Source organism: Drosophila biarmipes, chromosome 2L (assembly GCF_025231255.1).
Source record: "Drosophila biarmipes strain raj3 chromosome 2L, RU_DBia_V1.1, whole genome shotgun sequence".
NCBI lineage: Eukaryota > Metazoa > Arthropoda > Insecta > Diptera > Drosophilidae > Drosophila > Drosophila biarmipes.
Window position 1 is genome coordinate 16,640,143 of NC_066612.1, and position 19,421 is coordinate 16,659,563.

Consider the following 19,421-nt stretch of genomic DNA (forward strand, 5'->3'; position numbering starts at 1 on the left):
AAACAAACTTACGCTGAGTATGAAGCCCAAAAATCTGCACCTCGAATTTCTAGCTTTTACAGTTTCCGAGGTCTCAGCATACACAAGTACTTTAGAATAAAACTGCATTTAATTAAAAAATATAAAACTCATAACCGAGATCAGAACTGCAATAAAATGGCACAAATAAAGTGAAATCTAAATCTGCACACAGTTTTTTGCAGTGCACTGGACACTTTGGCCAGCGAATATACCCTGCGCCTTCCGATTACCCCGCAAGAAAATTCATTGCAGAGGGGAAAAATGGAACGAGCAACACCAATCTTCCGCCAGCAACATGCAATGCGGCTAGCTTGTCGCGCATGAAGCCAGCGACGGCAGCAACATGCAGCAGCAACATGAGCCGGCAACAGCAGTACGACGAGCAGCAGCAACACACAGCGGCAACATGCAACGCCCGGGCAGCGCAGCGACGGCGGCTGCGGCAGCGACTCATGCAAACACCCGACGTATGCGTTTTTACACATGCAATCGCCGTCGCTGCGCTACCCAGGCGTCACATGTTGCTGCTGCTCGTGGTGTTGCTGCTGCCGGCTGATGTTGCTGCTGCATGTTGCCCATGCTCCACCGTCGGTTGGCAACATCAACGTATTCGTATTCGTTCGTTTGCAGCCGCTTGCCTGTAAATGTATCTGTATCTTTCAGTTCGTTTTCTGCCCGCGTGGATTCAGTGTTCAGTCGTTTGGTAACTGTTGCTCCTATCAGTCGCTCTCTGTCGCTCTTGGATTGCGTGGGCATATCGGTCTTTCGGCTTTTTTCAGTTCGGCATTTCGGTATTTCGTATTTCGTGATTCGATTCGAATCGGGTCGGAATCGGGTGCGTCAGCCGGCCATTGAGGCACTATCACAGCCAAAGGCATTTGCCCCACAACGCGACCGTGTGTGTTCATTACTGTGGCATCATCTTCGATTAGCACAAACCTGCCGATCGAATACATCCACTAAACCAATTCACAATACCATCGGGAAAAGAAAAACAAAACACACTGCACACCCCAAACAAACACACACCCACACACACGTCTCATAAAAAAAATAAACCAGAGCCCCAGCGGCTGTAAAGTGCCACCGAAAAGTACTTGGCTGTATATTTTATGCATGAAAAGCTAAGGCAAGTGCAACCTTACGCCCCAGTGACATCAACAAAAAAGATACACGAATAAGGAAACTCCAAAAAAATAAGCCCGGGATTACCGCACACATACAGAGGCACAGATAAAGAACCAAATACCAAGGAAGCCAAAGGAAGTCAGCAGCGGAATCATGTCACGGATCGTTTTTATATGTCTCGCAGCCATCTTAACAGGTAAGAACAAACAACGCCTAGGAGAAGAAGCCAAGCCAAAGACCCGCTCATGAGATGATATCACGCGCTCGTTTAGACCCGCTCAAATGTGCGAAAAAGTTTAGCTTACTCTCAGATACAAAGGCGCAAATATATATCTATATAAATAAAAAGATTCCCCCTAAACGTGTTCTCACCTCCGAGCGGGGATGATAATATAATAGTTGAGCGGTAAACTTGATTGATGAGACACGACGTTCACCCGCGGGGCGGTGGAAAGTGTTGGCTATAAGAAAGTGATGATTGAGTGAAAAGTTTTAAGCCCCGATAACCATGAAATTGATAGTGGTTCGTCTTTTTGGCGGTTGACCCCGTTTGGTCCATAACTTCCACTGCGCATGCTCACAGTGTGACCGAAGCTGTGTTGACTCTGTGTCCGCGTCGAGTGTGACCTTTCTCGTTTAAGACCCGGCTGGCATTTGCCATGCGCGAACATCGGTCGAAAAGGTCAACCGCACTTCTGTAACCTAGCATCTACTCGAGTCATTCCAGCGGAGTTGGGCTTATATCAAAGATCTTGGTCAGAAGATGATTCACAGGCCTTACTAGTTTTGCTAGCTGTTTTAATGGAATTTTTATTGGAATCAGTGCCTTAACAAGAGGGAACTTAACAGCACTGTGTGCCATTAAGAATTTGATTGATTTTATGATTTTATTATACCGTTTTATGGCCAGCCTTTGTTAATAAAAAGTTTTATCGAAAAACAGTTTCGCATTTCCAGCTAATTCTCAGTTTATTTTAAAATATTGTGTGGAATTACAATGTGGATGCCTTAAAATTCACAGTTCCCTTGACAGTAATTGGTCGTCAGACAGCCCCCTTTTAATATATATTTTGAACAAAGTACTTGGCATGCATCCTTGAAATTAAGAGACAACATCAACATCCACTTGAGCCTTACTTTCATCTCTTTGTGCCACGTACGAATGCGGATATAAATTCTATGCTATCATCATCCAGGCCCAAAAAACGCTGTCGGTTCTATTTAATTAAAATCCTTCAATGTTTCAGCCCGCTCTTATTATTTTGTGCCCTCTTATTACGTCCGTGAAGAGGGAGAACGATATATGCCGAGCTGGGTGGGGAAACTGAGACAGATTTCTCATTAGCTGAAAAGAAGATGCTGGTTTATGCTGAAGCCTAACAACATTAACACAACACACGGCACATGAAGCTGTTGCTTTTGCAGCTGTCTCATTACCGCCACAGCCCCTCGGCGGCTTCCACAGACCCTCCTGCTGGAACCTCCCCCATAGAACCCATAGGGAACCCGGTCCCGGCCCCCTCGGCACCACCCACATGACGTGACTTTAAGACAGCAGCATTTTATTCAGTCGCTAAGCCCGCCCTGCTGCAACCTTTCAAAGGTTTACGAAAATGTAAATGCAAAAACTGCACACAAAAAACCAAAAATAAAGCAGGGAACCCACTGCAGATTCAGCTTTTCTCCCCATCTCTCTCCGGCGACCAGTTGCCGTCTTTTTCTACCAGGGCTTTGGCACTTCACACTGAATACTTTTACATTTTTATAGGACTGACGCATCGCAGACATCGCATCAGTTGACTGTCGGCTGGCTGTTGTCTTGCAATTATAAATGTTTAATGCAGCCCCGGTCATGGGATCCTGGACCCTTTTTTTAAATGGGAATGGGCCGGAAATTCAACTAGGCGATCCAAGGGATACGCTTAAAAATGTACGAAAAAGGTCGGGAAACAGAAGCAGAGCATACAAATTTGTGCCTAACTTTGGTTAGTGCCTAATGGGAAAACTTGTATCATAAAAGTAACCCTAGGGGAAATATTATTTTGGGGGCATATAATAAATACGTATTATAATCGTACCTAAGTACTTACACAAATTTCTGTCTCTAAAACAGTAATTTTATCAATCATTTGACTTAGTAATTCTATAAAAAACCTATTTCTACCTTATTTAACTACAAATAAACTTTATTTTGCGCTCTATACTTTCGCCACACTTTTGCCATATTTTCTTCGAACAAAATGCACATAAAAATCACCCATTTCCGCTGCAAACTTCCTATTCAGTTTTATGGATACTCTTTGTGCAGGAATATAAAAAGGACGAAGGCGACACGAGCTGCAACATGTGCAGCATGTAAATAAGGCATTGCATCCCAAAACCATTCACAGTAATTCAAATGGCCAAAAGGAACTCCAGTCGTGACGTATTTAGTTATGACTGCCTCATCTAGGGGCGAACAAAAAGCGGTTCAGCATTTATGCATTTTAATGGTCACCAATTGAGGCATGTTCTATGCTATATTTGTGTATATATATGCCAGCTGGTATGGTAGCAAAAAAGAACCCGGCATTGAATTAAATACGTGCAGCGTTTGCCCAGTTTGCCCAGCTTGCTTGTTCTAAATGCGATTCGGCCGGTGACTGTTACTGCAAACTGTGACTGCATCTATACTCGCATCTCCTTTTTTCGGCTATCCAATCCAGCCCACCCCACCCATGACATACATAATTTTCAACTCTTTTTCTACCTATGGTAATTGCAATGGGAATCGCAGAGAAGGGCAAGCTCCTCGGTCTCTCATTCATATTCATAACATCGTTTCATTTTGGCTTTTTGCTTTGCTACCTGGTCAACAAAAAAGCGTCCGAGCGACCAACTGAAAATTTTGCAGTAACTGAAACGTTGCAAAAAAAAAATATAGCTGGCCAAAGGACACAAAAGCTTTATCGCGCTGGGGGCCTTAGTTTCTCGAACGGTATTCCCTTAATGAAAAGCGGGAGTTTTCCTCCGTTTCAAGGCGAGCCCGGAAAAGGCGGTGAATTCCTAACGGGCTTCTTTCAAATGCTCGTCTTCCGCTTTTTAATTGTTTGCTTTGATCGTAAGTCTCTAATCAATGTATGATTTATGATGAGCATTTTAAAAAATTATGTTGCCTAATTTGGGACGTTCTATTGATCTATTGTTACCCCGAACAATATCCTTTTTGTTGGATTGTTTTCATTGTGATATTTACTCTTGGCCAACAAATATGCATTTAATTGCCTTTTGGCCTGTGCTTGCAAATAACGAAAATTATCTTACACATGTTAAGCTAGATTTAATACCCACTATTATTAAAACCTTAATGCTTTACCCCAGCTTGAAACCCAATAGTCCCTTCGAAATTGTCAGAATTTATCCCTTGGCAAATGAATTGATTTGTTTCCTGGAATGCACTGTATCAATTTTCCATTCGATTTTCGCCACTTTCCGCACTCACACTTATATATGGCTGAATAATCGCTGGCGAGCCATTTTTATTTACAAATTTGGCAATTGAGGGCGAGAGACAAATAGAAATGCACAATTTCATGACTAATTTGCTGAAAAATGACTGAACAATGTCAACAACAACTCTTTGCATGCATCCTTTGTGTATGTGTCTGTGCTTGTATCTCTGTGTTTGCCTCTCTTTTTGTGAGCGAGTGTGCGTGCCCAGGAAGTTGGCAACGCTTTGGGCCACGCTGGAAATTCGGGGCCAAAAAGAGATGGCAGAAGTGCGATATTGACAAAGCGTATGCCAGGCAAATTAAATATAATGGGGATCCACCCTATTTATTCTGCTCCTCTGCCGCACGACAAAACAGTTGAAAAGACAATAAAGAAAGCGGGAAAGCCGGGAAAAAGTCGCACAGCTTATGGAAAAGTTTCCCGGTTTCCTCCGCTGTTTTTCGGGCTGCAACTGCAAGCAAGTGTGTGGGGCTCGAGCACAATGAAGCGAACTTTTGATCGACTTGGAGGCACTGAATTGTCTTTATGGGCACGTTCCAGGAGCGTGAAAACGTGGCCAAAAAAGGGGAAGCCAAGAATTTTTTGAAAAGGCCAACGAAAGGGTTTGTAAAAAGGTCAGTTTTAAGGTGCTTTGTTACCACAAAGACACTTGCGTAAGGGCTTAAAGGGTATTCTTTCACTAGTACCCTATGCGCAACAATATGAATTGTGTAAGAAAATATTTATTAATAATCCGTCATAGAAATTGTATTACATTCTTCTCAGTACACAGACAAAAACAAGTGTGTGCTGTTGACTCAGTCCCCTCAAAAATTTTTGCCAGGGACTTCCAAGCTTTGCTTTTTTTAGAATATCATTTTTATAGTTATCAGCACGTCCCACTGTGGTTCACAGCTCACACACGATTTATTTTTAACATTAAAGCTCATTACATGCAAGTGTACAACTGCGATGATAATTGCAATTACTATGTATCTTTACTCCCAAACGATTATTATTTATTCTGTGTCCATCGGTGATTCATAAGCGTCACAGGTTACTCATGCAGCTGGCGTACAAAAACAGAAATCGACTAATTTGACGTGAATAGAACCTCGCTTGATTGACTCAACTGGCCTATATCCCCGCTCGCTCCTTCTATATCTCTCGATGTTTGTCAGTCCGGAGAATTGTGTCAGGTTTGTGTGGCTATTACACATTTCATTGCTTCCCTTTATTTGTGCTCAATGCAGTTGGCTTTGATTTGGGTCACGATTCGGGCAACTGATAAGATGTACACAAAGAAATATTTAGGGTAATATGGGGATTTTTGAAAACTAAAAATTATCGTTACCTGTTGCTCAGCTTAAGAAAGTGCAAGGGAGATTGAGACATGCATGCACCAAATTGGCAAAGCAAATATTTCTTTATTTGCTTATATTAATGAAGAGTCCCATTTAAACTATTTAGCGAAATAAACCCCCATTTACACTTTAAAAAAATGTAAAAATACCTATTTTGTAGTAAAATTCGCTTTACTAATCACTAATAATAATTTGTTTCAGTGCAGACCACCTGAAACAGCTCCACCTGCAATTTCAGTTGCATGATATACATCCAGAAGTTGCTCTGTATTCTGGTTCTGTTTTGTTTGGGTCGCATGGGGAAAATGTGAACGATTAGATAAGGCTTATGTGGGTTGAGTAGAACTACAGGTACTCGGGGAAGTATACGTATAAGGTGTCCCTTATCAGCTGACAAACACACTCACAAGGGCTCTGCTGAATGTTGATTATTTAACAGAGGTTCTTTTTTGGTCACTAAAGTTTAGTAAACTAAATCTGAAATGTGGCGAATGTATTCGAATCGCACATGTATCTGCACAACTAAATAGCTTATAATTATTATGTTTTTATTCATAATATAAATGATTTGACAATCTTCACACAATCATTCGTGGTGTATTTCCTCGAAGAGCATTTACTAATTGGAAACTTTAAACTATTAGGCCACACACATTCTGGCCCACAATTTCGGCTTACGGCCATACATATATTTGTATATCCACATTTTTGGCCATAAATTCAATTAAAATTTCATCAACAAACAAAATTTATAAGCAGATGCACTTATATCGCTTTCCATTCAGTTCACTGGAAAATTAAATCAATATCTGAACATGATTTTTCGATTCTTTTATGTCTCGCCATCAAGCGACCGATACAAGGAGCAACCGAAACGCTATATAATTGCTGTATTAAATTATAATCTGTAATAAGGGGAAATGGGTGTGGCTAAGGGATTTGTATTTCCAAATTAAATGTGCAGGTCTCATTAAATTTACATGACGGTCTAAATCGAATCAACTGATGCGTCAGACCGACTGACTTATTGCCTCGGTTCTACGGGCTTCGGGCATTCATTGGATTCAGATTCCAGCTGACCCCAATAGTGCAAAATAATTGAAAATAATGTTGCGCTGGGCATTGTAATTATTTATTATATCAAATCATAATACATTTGTGGACCGAACATCCCAGCACAGATGGGCAAATAAACGACCAAAAACAGACGTACGGAAAAAACTACTGTCAGCGGAAAATGACTGTCGTTAATTAAACACATTTAGGCTTGATGAAAAAACGGGTTGAATTATACGAAACCCACACCTTAAATACAGTAATCAAGCTGCATTCACACATGGATAAGCAGTCAATCATATAAAATGGGAGCTCGGCGAAAAGAAATGAAAAGTTTTTGCAGATTTGCATGGAAATTAAACAAAGAAAATTGTGGGAAAACAACAGAAATAATAAGCGATACAAAACCATTTAAAAGAAGTAATGGAACAGACTGTTGTGAGTAAAAACACGTCTCGATGAATGCGATAATTGGATTCATTTAAGATTCACAATGAGCATTAATTGGTTTTAAGTGTAATACCTGTTTTAAAGGCGATTGTAATAAGAGAAAAATTAAATGGAGATAGGTTTTAATAAATAAAACAAAATGTGTTTAGTACAAATTTATTTTTATGTTAAACAAAGGCTTAACTAGATTTATAGAATGGCTAAGTGATGTAATCCACTATAACCCCCGTATGCGGTATAACCTGACTTTACCATCATTCGCCACTCTTAATTCTAGAGCCTAGCAACAGGTCGGGACTCTGTGCCCCGAAATTTTCATCTCAAAGTTCAGAGACTTGCCTCAACGGAGCCATAGCCATTCATTGGCCTTATAACCGCTTCTTGGTATTAGCTCCCCGCAATCCCCTCCTTGTCCATCAGTTGGCTCGGAACAAAAGCTTCGAACAAAACGCAATCTTTTACCATACATCTCAGAAAATGCTAAAGTTTTTGTGTCTCCTCTCCCGCTCTTTGCGTTTGGATTTTTAATTTCGTATTTCAGTATCTCACGGATACACAGCTCCAGTGGCTCACGAACCGGTTTTAGTGCTGTTGTTCAGCTTTATTTTATTTTACTTTATTTTATTCGACTTCTCATGTTGTTGGCTGGCTGTTCCAACTAGTTTCCATTTTCGTTCATTATTACTTGGTGTTTTTATTTCCCAACCTTTTCTACAAGTATTTCCAGCGCTTTTTTCCTCTTGTATTTTCAATTTGCCACAGACTTTTCTCCGCCAAGCGTAAAAACCAAAGCACGCACACATGCGCAATGAGTGCCGTATCTGTGTGCGAGTGTGTTAATATTTTTAACTGTTATTATTGCTGGCTTTTTTCGTTCTACATTATTGCCTTTTATTTGGTTCTGTTGTTGCTCACTTCTGGCTTGTACTTTATTTTTGTTGTTTGTTCAATGGGTGTTGGCAGTCGCAGAGAGTAAAAAGAGAGGGCGTGTGTGAGAGAATTGTTAAAGTTAATTATTTTATATTTGTATTGCCTGCACGTTGTATTTGCCCAACTTTTTGTTCGCTTCTTGCTGTTTGACTTTTCGAAAAAAGTAAAAGAAAATACCAAAATACGGAGTAGCTTCGTAAAAGGTCTGAGTGCACCCCTTCGTTGGCACCTCCCCCTCGCCAAGGCCCCTCCATGGGAGCCGCCAGTTTGACAGTTTCGTTTCAGGTTTCAGTTTTGACCCATTTCAGTTTATTTACCTTTTTTCGGGGCCGGCTTGGGCGTGGTTCCTGAACCCAGGTCTCAAACAAGTCGAGCTTATTGTGCACAGAGAAAAAATGTAAGAGGAAGTGGGTATTATTTGGCAATTATCGGCTGAGAGCCTATATCCAAAGACGAGATCTTGAACAATGAGAAGTAATTGTGAAGAGGAACAAATATAGAACATAAACATATTATGTACATGTTTTTATTTAAATAGATACTGCCTTAAACTTTACAGTTTTTGTGAATTTATTTACGTCTATTTTAGCTGAACAAACCCCATTTAAGAGCATTTTGACTTTAATATTTCCCATTATTTGTCGTTTAATAAATTTATTTCATAAAAATTCATTTATTTATTGTTTTTACCCCTTATTTATGTCTGCTATTAAGCAGGCTATAAGTAATATTTACACACATCACACGTAATTATAAACAATTTGTATCTTCCGACTTTTCTTGTGCTACTGATAATTCCTGGTGCGTATGGAACTAACCATAAATGTCTAAATTTGTATGGCTAGCAATTAAAGCGGTTGGGCAGTGCCAATTTGAAGAGCGGAGATGAGATGACATGCCAAAGGCTCGTTATCCGTCCATTGTTTGCCCTAACTCTCGTTCCACAGGGGGTTTGGGTTAAGGGGTGGAATCCACACCTTGGCCACACTAACAAGTGTTCCCTGTGCTCGATCCTGTGTGCCGGCAATCTCAGCCATCTCCCTCAAAACTCTGTTTAATTTGATAAATGTCCGACGTTCGTGCAACAAAACAGTTGTCACTGGCCGCTTGGCCACTGTAACTGGTACACTGGGAGAAATTATGAAAATGATATGTTTAAAGGATTTACACTTTTGAAACCATGTCCTTTGAGTTTCCGCCAGTGTACTGCTACTGGATATCCAGATTAACTGGTGTCTTTACTGCCGTAAACAAGCGTGGGGGAGTGTGCCTGTCATTTACTCATTTATTGGCCAGACAATAGCCTCCACTGTACACAAAGATTGACAGACTGACTCGGCCGAGATTAGGATTGATGTTAGCATATTAACATGTCAGTTCAGACGGTTGGGGAAATTACTGCTGGTGGAATTTAGCTCTTCAAGCTATGCATTCGATTTTGTTTGATGAGCTGGTAAAGGGTTTCCGCACTTTCTTTCATGTCCGTGCTAGGTTTTCATTACGGCCTAATGGCGTGCGTGACTGGGCCGTAAAAAAAGTGAAAAGCTTTTGACCATAAAAGCGGTCGCCATTTCAGCCGAAAAGCACATAGAATTAAATTAAATTTAAATAAATTTCACAACTCACGCACTTCTCCAGGGAATCACCCCCTCTACCTTAACTATGTTTTTTTGCCATATTTTTTAGGTAATTACTTTCTAAGTGAGCGTGTGAGTGCGTGAGTCAGGCATCAAGGCAGGAAAGTTTTTCACTTTATGGCATTTAATTTATAAAACTTGCGGAAAGGGCTTGCCAAGACAGAATAACTATGAAGAAAAGAAATGCATGGCGGGGAGAGCAAGCTGCCAGCTAAAAGTTTCTCTGTCTTTTTTCTTAACTATCTTTGGGCTTAGTCACGCCTGTTAACTTATCGCTCGGAATGAATATTCCCATTTATTCTTCTTTTTCCCGTTTGAGCCTAGCCAACGTTGATAGTGTTTACTTGGTGTGTGTACGCATAGTATTTGCGGTGTTTATCAGTCAGCGACTTGGCTTTATATAAATTCTATTTTTTAAGTGCCCCTTTTGGCCCCGGCAACCGACTAAATGAAAACTTCTTGATAAACAAAGAGCAGAATGGCAGGAAAAAGTTCAAGTTTGTCGTGGTGGATTATGTTGGAAACTATGAAAAAGTTTATATGATGGATGAGCTAGAATGGATGGGGGAAACGTCTTGAGGGCAAACCCTGCCAATTAAATATTAATGAAATGTTCTCGAACAAAAGGTGGAAAAAGGATTATTTCAGTGGTGCAAAGAAAATATGATAACCGGCAAAGGAGCTAATTAATTTTTAGATAAATGTCTTACTCCTACGATAAGATAGTTCTTTTTCAAGTTCCCATAACATACTTCCAACGTTTCCAATTTCATTTTCAACGCCCTTCAAAAACCAACCGGAAACTTTCTCCAACAGCAGTTAAAAATCACCCAAAGCGAAATGTTCTCATATTCAACAAAGACAAACATTTGGCTCTCCATTTTTCTAATTCCTGTATTTAATTCAGTAATTAAAACTCTTTTACAACCAAGAAGCAGAAACAACTTTCACCGCAGACAGTAGGAATAGTCACTGGCGCTTACAGTGCCGTCGAAAAGTTTGTACCAATCATAACGCTTAGTGCGAGAAAAACACGGAATTAAAGCCATAACCAAACTTTTGGAATTGAGAGCTATTCAACAGGCCAAACATCGCATTTAACTCCCACCGGCTAAGAGTAATTAAAATGTTTTCAAACTAAATAAATGTGATGGGAATGTGAGTGGAACATGAGGAAAAAAATTAAATATTTTCACGTACTTAAGCTGCATTGATTATAGATTTTATTTGTTCTATTAAATGGTAATGTCTGGTTAAATTTGATTGCTGTAATTACGCTTGTAATATGATAAAAATACAAATTCCCATGAAAACCATTTTGCGCATATGTTCAATGTACACATAAGTGTGTTTAAGTGGAAAATTATTTTCATAATCGAATTATGGCAATTATTTTATGCCGCAGCCTCTGTGCATTGTGCGGTGAAAATTTCACTAAAATCATTTCTAATTTACCTCGATAATTCGTTTGTTTTTATTTTGCTTTTGTTGGCCAAATCATGGCAATATGATTATGAAAAATTGAGATTTTTCGCTTAATTTAAATATCAATAAAATCATAACTGCATGGTGATGGAAAAATACCACTTTATTTTGAAGTGCCGCGGGGTGAAAGCTTAATTTCAAATATTTTTGTTTAATCAGCAGATACATTTCATCAAAGTTATACCACTTGAGCGGAAAAACAGTTGAAATCACTCGACTAGATTGAACCAACTTGTTCGGGGAAGTTTCAAGGCTGATCAGCAGCATTTAGAACTAGTTTTTGCATCTCTTGAAATCTAGTTTGCCCCAACTAGCCCTCCAATCGCCGCACTCCACAAGTTGCCTGATTTTTCTTTTTGCCAGACAACGGATTGCTCGTAAATGGTTTACAACTTTGTCGCCCAACTAACTGGAAGCTGAGGCTAGAGTGAAAGGCCAAGGGATTGCAGCTGACCCGGCAGTAAAACGTCATTAAGTGCCCAAATTCAATTTGCTTGCACTTAAGCGATTGCAGTAGAGGCCCTGCAGAGGAAGCCCTAGAAGTTGGGACAAAACCGGAGAGCATTAGAGTAAGACCAGTGGCAGGCAACGGCCAAATCAAGGCCAACAACAGCTGAACCTTTAAGCAGCAACTTGAAAAACTGCAAAAGCAACGGCAGCAACACTTGCAAGTATGGCTATAAAAAATTGCTTATGGAACAGCAGCAACATCGGTTGTTAAAGCACCAGCAACATGGCTGCCAACAGCAGCAACATCGACTACAAAACAGCAGCAACACCATGGGCCGCAGTGCTAACAAGGGCACACCGGGAAAAATCTTCATGGGACACTTATTCATGATTATTTGTTACACTTTTTATTAAAGATTACAAATTGTAAAATGTATGATGCATTAACAAATTAGTACATATAAAAGTATTATCTTCAAAAATAATATTTTTAATGTTTAAGTCTAAGTATTCAAGAATATATCCTTTTAAACAAATTTATATTAACGCTTAATGTCCTCATTATTTATTCAAATAATTTTAAAAATATGTTTGACCCCAAAATGGTTGATTCACCTGTACATTACCCTCTTTCCTGGCTGATAACTAAGATTTCTCTCTGTGCAACAGCACAATAAGCCATAGCCGGGCACAAACAAATCTCCGCTCTCCGCTCTAGAGCTACTGCTCCGGCAACTTGCCCCGGCCAAAGCCAAACCCAGAGCCAAAGCAAATCGACCCAGATTGGTGGGCCCAAGCCGCAGCACTTGACTGGGTCAAGTAAAACCTTTTTGTCAGCGATACACGGCGGCTGCAACCAAGACCAATTTAACGGCCGGCCATAAAGTGAGCGACTGGCTTGACAGCAGCCCAACAAAAGCCGCAACTTCTGGCCAAATGGTTCTAGTTTTGGGCTATTTTTGCCTATTTCTGCGCCTCCCATAAAAAATCCATAAGTAAATGCGGTCGTTAGCAATGAAACACTTTTTGGGCTCCCTCCAAATTAGCGGTTTTGTTGTAATTATTGCGACTGTTTTGAGTGTTATGCAAAAACCCACAGCAAAACAAAAGGGAAATGCTGAATGACATAAGACCCTGTGACGTTCCTAAGTGAGAAATAATTGCCATTCTGCGAAGCGCAGTGTTCGTATAATTTTTTCCTTTCATTTCGCTGACATTGAACATTTTTATGAATGGAGAACGAGTGACTCACCAGCCGCCGCCGCCTCATTCGCACTAATTGAAAATGATTCACGTAGTGCTCGTGAGTGCGAGTGCGAGTCGCTCTAATCAAACTGCTGCTACCCCCTTTTCGGTTTTCGCAATTTTCCCCTTGCGGAAAATCGCAGCTGCAGCCTGCATCGGTCTGGTTTTAGCCGAGATTTCAGCCCCGACCAGGCCGGCAATTGTGGGCTATGAAACGTGTTCTTAGCCATCGGGCGAAATCCGGACCGGGCCGGGCCTTTTTCTGTGTGTGACGATGGATTTCGCCCAGAAAATTTCTGTATTGCATTTTCGGGGGAAATGTCTATAAATTGGGCATGCGGCCGTGTTGGGCGAAGCGAAATGAAATTTTGTTGGTGCCAGGAACGCAAAGGAAATGCAATGGAGTTTACCAAATGCCGACCAACTGATAGATGAGTGACAGATATTTTTAGTGAATTTCGGGAAGCAGAACAATTTGCAAAAAAAAATCAATCGAATAGAAAACCCAGTGCTTGGATTGGAAAATGTTTTTCTTTCACTTGCACCAGCTGATGGATTTTTAAATGCAAGCTTCCAATTTAAGTAAACGGCATGCGAAAGAAATCTAGTTCCTGTCTAAAAAAAAAATTCAGAAAGTAAATTATAGAGAGCTTAAAATATTTAGGTTCAAGATCATATTAATTTAATTTTATACCCTTCATTTACCACTCAGTTTTTCTCATATTCTTTAAATAATTCCTCTAATTTCCATTCTTTTCCAGGTAAGCACAGAGCTCTTATTTATTTCACCCAACCTCAGTGATCTCACGTAAGTCGATCCCAAATTTATGTATCTAAAGCGAAATTTCTGAGATGAAATTTCGGAAGCCAGACACGTTCACAATAAATGTCACTTGCTGGCGGCTGGCTGCCGGAAAAACTATTAAAAAAGAATTATCACCTTCTCGAAAATGTCATCAACACGAGACCCGAACCGGGAAAATGGGAAAATAGACGGGGAGAAAAAGAAAGTTGCTGTCACAATTGGTAAACAGAAAACCACCTCCAAAGCGGAAGCGAATTGTAAACAAAAGCCGACAAAACGTTTGCTTCTTCAATACTATTTTATGCTTTTTTGTTTTAGAAATTTTGGAGCTAAATTTTTAAATGTTCGGCTGCTGACAGCTGTTGCACTGGGCCGAAACGCGTGAAAGTGGAAGGCTCTTGGGTTCGGGTTGGAAATGCCCAATTGTTTACGTTTTCGCTAAGGAGAAGTTCGACCCAAGAGCGAGAAATGTAAACAAACTGGGAGGGAAAACAAACGAACACGCCCATAATTAAAGCAAAACAAAAGGCGTGAGGCACACGCACATGGGGGCAGGTCATAAATATCTTTTAACAGAGGTCGGAAAATCTTTCTGTTCACTCATGGGATTTTCATTAACAGGAAGGTTGCGGCCATTAACAAGTCCCGCGGGGAGTTCTCAAGAACTTCAAATCCGAATCCACAAATAGCAAATGGAATTGGTAACTGTTAATGATGGCCTGCTTACACTGAAACAAGAAAGGCCCTTTTATATTAAATTAAATGTTTAACTGTTAAAAACTTTCTGTCATGGATCAATAGAAGTAGGCAACCGAAACAATTGCAAAACAAAAATAAGGAAATTTTTAAGTTAAATATTTAAGTACTTTAAAATGAATGAATGCCTTCCAAGAAAGTTTTAGGTTCTCTAATTTTTCTCAGTGCAGGCCTCAATTAGTTTCAGCACGTGTTTGTAACAAGTGCAGGCAATTGCAATCCGATTACGATTACGAATCAGCTGCAATCAAGTGCGGCAACTGCAAATGTCATTGGCCCCGTTTGAACTTCACTCGGCCCGCGGTGAGTGTTACCTTTCTATTTCCCCTCCGATTTTCCAGCTCCCCTCCTTATGCAGCGAGAGTTTCCCGGTACGCTTTCATCAAATTGTTTTCCGGCTTTTGTTTTCGTTCGCTCCCTTGGCCAATTTTCCAGCGATTTTGCGGTTTTTCGTGATTTCTGCCTTGTGATATCGTTTAAGCACATTTCTGGTCGGCGGGCGTGGCACAACCCAAAAAACTTTAACGTGAATTTTATGCAACTTCATTTCGGAAAAATCCAAAAGAAACCAAAATAAATCAAGCCAATTCAATTAAAGTTTTTCGCCCCCAAAAAATATCGTAACAAACTGAAGTCAACTCTAATTGAATTTCAAACAATTGCGGTTATAGAAATTGGGGGTTTCGGGTGGCTCATGACAAATCAATTGACTTGCAACCGAATGAAATCAAATGTTTTGTGGCCCAAAAACCAAAATCCGCAACTGTTTTCAATGTTGTGCGGGTATTTTTTTTCAATCTCTCGCTTCGAATGTGACACAAAATGCAAGCGGGGCAACGAATCCACAAAATACTCTCCATGTATAGGAGAGATTTAGAACTGTGGGTTGAACAGTGGGTTGAGCCGCAATCTGTTGCACACATGATTTCATTTTTATTTCCCATTAAAAACACATAAAAATCAAACGCAAATAACAATGGCCCGCGCGGGCAAACACAGAAATAAATAGTAGAATGTCTAAAAAATATTTATTTGCCATATATAAATTCCAGAGTAGCGAAATTGGTCTGGGATTTGTGGCGTGGCAGAGAGTCTGAGGTTGATCCCTTTAATTTTTTATTGGGTTAGCGGTTAGTCGGGGTTACGTAGCGGGTTTTGCATAAAGGTTTATTATTTTCAAATTGGATTCGGCTGGTGTTGGCTTTCAGTTGAGTGAGAGCTTTAAATGGAGTGTGGCTGGTGAATATTGGTTTGAAATACAAGTCAATGGAAGGCAATTATTTTACGTAATATTCATTTCTATAAGTATTTTGTAAAAAACACCCAATATTATTATTTTTAAATTTATTTTACACCCTAAGGGGTAAAAGCCTCCAATATCTGTGGAATATATACCCCGCCCTTCATTTCTAATCCTATGTCGTGATTGATCCAACACTTTCTTCTGCTAATCTCTGAACACATTTTCGTAACTATAAATAGACGCGAAAACACATTGATGAATTCTAAGGGGCCTCCCCTTTTTCCTACTGAAAACCGATGCAATCGAAAGATCTCAAGCTCTCCGTTCTGTAAACACTTCACACAGGCAGCACCCATCTTGCATCTTTCAGGTCTTTCTGACTTCTGTTTGCCGTGCAGCCCTTTCATGCTCATTATTCTTCATTATTTGTATTTTGATTGTTTCTCTGATGCGCCCGCCTCTCGCCCACAATGTAAACCCTGTTTAATTTCGAGGAAAAATATTTATTGATTGCACTCCCAGGAAATGGAACACACAAATGTGAAAGGAGAGCTTCGGCGCGGGAGGTTGTGGAATTTTTGAAGAATGCCAATTGTGATGGGAATGGGGAAGACCGGAAAAAAGGGGAGTTTGGAGAGATACCACTTGAGTGCCAGACAAGTGCCGAGCTTTGCATGCCAAGTGGGGTTTTGCAACTGTCAGATTCGCTGATACAGTGGAACTTTTGCAGCTCGGAAGTTTCGAATAATGATTTATTTCTGCACAATAAAATTCTACATAATGGTGAATTAAGCTGGTAATTTATCAGTTTTAAGGGCTTTCAAATATTCATTTGCTTTTGAAAATATTAATTATGAGAACCCGTTTCTTACTTTACCAAGGGCTGACTGTGTGTGGATTGGCAATCCAAATTTATTACCCCCTAATTAGTCATGATCTAGAGAGTCGACTTGTTGGTTCCTCTCCACTTGGTACTTTTCTAGTTTCAGGGGGCGTAGCATAAATCTCTGAATAATGGGGAGGCTAAATGGGAGTAGTGACAATTGAATCTTGCATATCCACGCCCCATACCACATTCCCTTATCATTCTCGACATCGCCAGAAGTTCCGCTTGGCAGGCAGCCGGAATCACTCCTCGGATGCAGTTCGACATTCCCCAATCGCTCTCCACTTCGCTCCCCTTCCTCCAGCTGTATCTGCATCGGTCTATGTGTACCTACGTGGCATTGTATCTGTATCTGTATCTCAGTCATCCAGTGGCATGTTTCATTTGGCATGTGTGGCATACACACAAGTGCCGTTCTCTCAAGTGGGCTGCAGATTGTTTGTTCTTTTGTTTATGCATCTTTGTCGTTCTGTGTCCCTTTTTCTGTGGCTTAGTTTTGCATTTCGCTTTGTTTATCCATCAATGACGACTGACAAGAAACATGCAACACCACCATCGACAGCAGTAAAAACTACAACGAATAGGTATAAACAATGGCAACTCCTCTGTCGATTTATGTTTTTGTTGCCTGCTCAATTTAATTTCCTTTAATTCCAATGGCATCTGCGGTTGTCTCCTTCAGCGGCTGTCATTGTTTATTCGATTTATTCTCCACTGGCTTTTTATGAAAATGTTTATAAAATATTTCCGTTCTGATTTGACAAGGCGTTGATTGAAATGGGTTAAAGCATTCATTAGCCATCTTGAGAATTCGATTTTAAAGCAATTGATTTTTGTGTGGTTCAATCGACGAACAATTTGATTGCGCATTGAGGAAAAGCTATTAAATGCGTAGTTGAGTGATTCTCGAAGGTAAAAGTAAAAAAGTTTGGAGCACTGAAAGAAAAAGTAATACCTTAAATACACTGCAGCCTGGAAAAATTCCCAAGGAAATGAGAAAATCCCGAAAATTCACGGAAACGGGTTTATTAATAATGGTGATATGTGGTTCTTACTGACCGTTAGGATGTATGGAGTAATCCCCTTAAAGAAAAAAAGCATGACTACGCCAATTTGTGGGCTACTTGTGTGAAACGAAGTCAATGCCCTATATAATACAAAATTTAGCTTTCTCATCACCACAAACATGAAAAATAAACAGACAAGCCCAAAATCTCGGCTGCTTTCTCAAGCCCAACACCATGATTTCATCTACCTTCGCTCTTGGTCAATGATTTAAATATTTTCTTTAACCCTAACAAGTTTTCATGTAAATGGGTGTTTTCTTTTAACTCAACTTTTGCGGAGCACAGGCAAAACAAAAGTTAATTGTTTGGCTGAAACTCATAAAAATTTCTGCATAATAAATATGAGAAAACACAAAAAAGGTGAATTAATTATCAGGAAAACACACAAAAACGTGAGGAGATGGGAGCAAAAAGAAGGTTCCCCTGCGGAAAACTCTAAACTTACAATTATGAATTGTTTCCGCCTGAGTTTTTTTCGTTTTGTGGCGAAAGTTGTACTTGTTCTTCGTGAAGTTTATGTTTTTTAATGTCGCGGTTATTGCTGTCAATGTCATTGCTCAAGTTGACGAGTGCTTTTTGCCCAAGAAGGTCGATTATAAGCTCTCGTAGCTGTCTCTTTTAATTGCCTTTAATTAAATTGTTTGCCATAGTTTGTTGCTGTGTAGGCGTTTATTTCTTTCAGCTTCAAATCGATTAAAGCCGTATTCTCTTGACAATTTCCTGCAATTTAGCTGTTGGTTTTTCTCTACCTCTTTTAGTTTGTAATTTTTCGTTTTCGAGTTTACGTATCTCTAGCCTGAATGAAGTTTTGTGCAAAGCAACCGAAACAAAGAAAAAAATATAAAAACAATTAGGTTGTTGCGAAAACACATAGAGAACTCGGTTTTAGGGGGTACAATGGGGGTTCCGGGGATCCTCTACATGTGCTGTTGTTAAACTTTTTCTCAGTTTACCCGTTGTGTTCATGTTGTTTTCGCTTTGCTTCTGCGTTGCTTTTATAATTGCAACATAATTTGCTATTACATGCTACTTTTTGTTGCTGCCTCAGTTTTGTGGGTCTCTGGGTCTCGCAGCTGTTGCGAATTGCCCATAGAGAAGGAGAAAACCAGGGTAGACGGGAAAGAAGAGACAATTACCACCAATTAGAAACGAATTGCTTAAGAAAAAATAAGAATATTCGCAAATGGGGTACGAGCAACAGGAAATCAAGTGTTTAGTAGAGCTATATTCAAGAGTGATGAAAACACAAAAAAAGATACTAATTAATAAACAAAACCTATGAAAAAAGTATTAATATAAACAGAGTTAGTATCACACACTTAATAAACTGCTTATGAATTGTTTAACCCAAATGAATAATCGAGTAACAAAGAGAGCTATAAAAACCGTGACAATTTATTTTATATTTAAGCCGTAGATAAATCAAA

At 39.9% G+C, this 19,421-nt stretch overlaps 1 protein-coding gene across 5 annotated transcripts in view; it reads left to right on the forward strand.

Moving 5' to 3' along the window:
* The first annotated feature begins 688 nt into the window (after positions 1-688).
* The window catches only part of LOC108033669 (fasciclin-3), a 73,887-nt gene continuing 55,154 nt past the window's right edge, over positions 689-19,421 (forward strand). For 2 of the 5 annotated variants that reach the window (XM_017108111.3, XM_017108112.3), the window contains exon 1: positions 691-1,345. In XM_017108111.3, the coding sequence (XP_016963600.1) occupies positions 1,303-1,345 (43 nt within the window). In that variant the 5' untranslated portion in view covers positions 691-1,302. Of the gene's footprint in view, positions 1,346-19,421 lie in introns of all 5 variants that reach the window. The other 3 variants (XM_017108110.3, XM_017108113.3, XM_017108114.3) reach the window with 3 other exon arrangements.